The sequence below is a fragment of the Rutidosis leptorrhynchoides genome, chromosome 9 (genome assembly GCF_046630445.1).
Source record: "Rutidosis leptorrhynchoides isolate AG116_Rl617_1_P2 chromosome 9, CSIRO_AGI_Rlap_v1, whole genome shotgun sequence".
Taxonomy (NCBI): domain Eukaryota; kingdom Viridiplantae; phylum Streptophyta; class Magnoliopsida; order Asterales; family Asteraceae; genus Rutidosis; species Rutidosis leptorrhynchoides.
The window spans coordinates 84514901-84518117 of NC_092341.1; the positions used below are offsets into that span (position 1 = coordinate 84514901).

Sequence of the window (3217 nt, forward strand, 5' to 3'; positions counted from 1 at the left end):
AGATCTAAGTTCTTTTTGCTTTGATCATGTTGTTTTGTGAAAAAGATTCAAACTTGTGTTTGTTATCTTCATATATCTTAAAGATCCAAGCTTTATGCTTCAAGATCTTCAAGAGCACTTAAAGGTTCAAGCTTTCTAGCTTTGCAACCTTGTGACTTGTGTGAAATGGATCCAAGCTCTCTAGCTTAGGGTTCCATCACCTCTTTTGACTTGGATTGTTGATGGTGAATCTTGGTCAAAAGTGATGCTAAACCATCAACGAGTTGTACACTTGAAGCTACAAGCATCAAGGATGAGAACCGTGATGAGCATCAAGCACCAAGAACCCCAACGGAGCACTTGTCCACTGATTTTCGTATCTTATCAGACCACCTGGGCTACTGGAAAGTTGATTTTCAGTTAGTTCGGTTCGAGTAGATGATTTTCAGTTTAGGCCTCGTCTTAATCCGAGTTACGGTTTAGGATTTATGGCCCTCCGATAGTCACTACACCCTATTAACGTTGTGCTGAAATTTCTGACCTACTCGCACTTAAACCGTCGTCGCGGTCAAACGAAGACGAGTTAGGTTCTGGAAATTGGTCAGTGGTTAGGGAACTCATATACGGAGCCATAGCCACTGACTATGCGTCTTTTCGATTTACGTAGTGGTGGTAGCAGCTGACCGAATTCAGCCTATTGTTTCGATCTCTATTCTTGTCGAACTTACTTAGCTTTTATGATGATGAATGATGATGATGATGACACTTAAACTTATTTTATGCACTATTAGAATTTATTAAGACAACCTACTGACCTAGTAACCTTTGATTTAGGTTGACGACCTTTCGGACCGACTTACTACTTGCGTACTTTCATTAGCGACTTTACCGCTTTTTATCACTGTGAGTTATAGCATCCCTTTTTATCACTTCTACTATTTTTGGGACTGAGAATACATGCGCTTTTTACGTTTTACATGTTAGGCACGAGTACTTAAACTTTATATGTGTGTGGGTTATATAACGGCATAAACATTCCCTTTAGCACGGTAACGTTTAGTCATTGGTCTTTGAACCGGTGAACGCGAATCTTAGATATGGATCCATAGGGTTTGACATCCCCACTCGGGCTAGTCGCGCTATCATTTAACGGGTGTTTAATACTTCGTGAACATACGCACTCGCCAAGTGTACTTTCAGGGGGTTATAAACGTTAAGTCTAGTTACCGGGTGCCCACGGTTATGCATATACTTTTCATACTGTTTTGATACGCTGTTGCAGCACTGAAATCTCGTGGCCTATCTTACGTTACTATTACAACTTAAACTATAGCTCACCAACATTCGTGTTGACTTTTTAAGCGTGTATTTCTCAGGTGCCTAGAGGTTTATTGCTTCCGCTGTTACATTTGCTGTCATGCTGTTATTGAATTGCTGTTATGGACCTACTGTACTAGTTATCCGCTGCATTACTAGAGATGTCTCAAATTATGAAACTTATGTTTTGCATTCGTAAACTTATGTTATTTTGGAACAATGGTTTGTAATAAGTCTTATGACATGTTATCTTTGTAAAACGTTATCTTTTTAATGAATGCAAACTGGTTTTCAAACAGCATATAGTGTTTGACCGTGTAAAGATCCTGTTGTTGACGAATCGTACACGATGGTTTTGTACGGGGTGTCACAAAATAGGTCAAAGTGAATTGGGTAGTACGGATATTGTAATACAAACCACTGAAAAGATTGAACAAATTTGAGAAAGGTTGAAAATGGAGCAAGACCGACGAAAGTCTTATGCCGAAAAACGAAGAAGACCGAAAGAGTTTCGTGTAGGGGATAAAGTGATGTCGAAAGTCTCCCCATGGAAAGGAATAATTCGTTTTCGCAAAAGAGGAAAGTTAGGTCCACGGTTTATTGGGCCATTTGTAATTGTGGCACGAGTTGGTGATGTAGCTTATCGGTTATTATTACAGGAAGAACTGAATGGTATTCATGAAACTTTTCGTGTGTCGCAACTCCAAAAATGTTTAGCAGAGGAAGCAACATATGCGTCAATGTCCGAAATCACGATAAACAATAAGTTGAAGTATTTTGAAGAACCGATAAAAATTCTAAATGTCAAGGTGAAGCAATTGAGGAATAAATCCTTAACGTTATTGAAAGTTCAATGGAAGTTTAGGAAAGGATCAGAATGTACGTGGGAACCCGAAGACTGGTTGATGGTTTACTGTCATTTTGTGTATCAGGAATGGTTCGTAAGGACACCAACGGCTCAACAGGAGGAGAGTTGTCACAACCCAATTTCAGCATAGTGGCGCGCCGCACAAATCTTCTTCGCGCCGGGCAGTAGGACTGCCAGAGTTAGGACACATTCACAAGACGTGAATTTATTACATTTTGCCAAAAAACATAAAAATCGTGAACTTGCCTACGCAAGACGTAGATCGTTTGTGTGTGAGCATGACACATTTTCAAGCGATTTGTGAGTAAGTGTTCAAAATCAAAATTCTGATATGCCCAAACCTAAGTACTTTGGGTATGACCTGATCGCGACCTCTAAACTTTGAAATGACATCTCTTTTGATTCCTAACTCCAATTTAGTCACCATGTTTTTGAAACTGTGTATATTTTTTAGATATATTCGTTGGAAAACTATCAAAGTCCCAATTTTTTATATTCCACCTCATATTGCGATGCGTTGTTGGATTTGACCAAACATCTCACGACATGAGGTGACGACAGCCATGCATCACCTGTATGAAAGTTATTACCATCCCGTCCAGGATATGTTTTATGGTTCATATGTCAAGGGCTGGTAAGGTTTTGCGCACATATGTGCAATTTGAGATTTCTGTTATTTATGTATGATGAAGGGGGTTCACTTGATCTAACATCATATGGTTGGTAATATTAACAAATTTCAAATTAAATATAATAACAAAAATCGCACATTTGTACTTTGAACGCAAATCGCAATACGAGGCCGAATATTAAAAAATGGGGACTTTGATAGTTTCAACAAATTGAACTCCAAAAATATACAATCTCTAAAAAAATGTTGATTAAATCGAAGTTACGACATAAAGCTGAACTGTTGAAGGAATGCCTTTCCGTTGTTAAAACAATTACGAGTTTTCAAATGCAAATAGTCTTGCATCTCTCTTAGCTGAGGAGATGACATCCTCAAAATGAAATCAAAAGACATGACATTTAGTTTAGAGGTTGCAATATGAA

At 38.5% G+C, this 3217-nt stretch overlaps 1 protein-coding gene across 1 annotated transcript; it reads left to right on the forward strand.

Moving 5' to 3' along the window:
* The first annotated feature begins 1751 nt into the window (after positions 1-1751).
* On the forward strand, positions 1752-2294 carry LOC139868218 (uncharacterized). Its single transcript, XM_071856549.1, has one exon. It carries the CDS (start codon positions 1752-1754, stop codon positions 2292-2294), a length of 543 nt encoding a protein of 180 aa, XP_071712650.1.
* Positions 2295-3217: the final 923 nt, after the last annotated feature.

What these genes read in the sequence shown, in the direction of transcription:
- LOC139868218 (XM_071856549.1), top strand. Translation starts at nt 1,752, where the DNA reads ATGGAGCAAGACCGACGAAAGTCTTATGCCGAAAAACGAAGAAGACCG.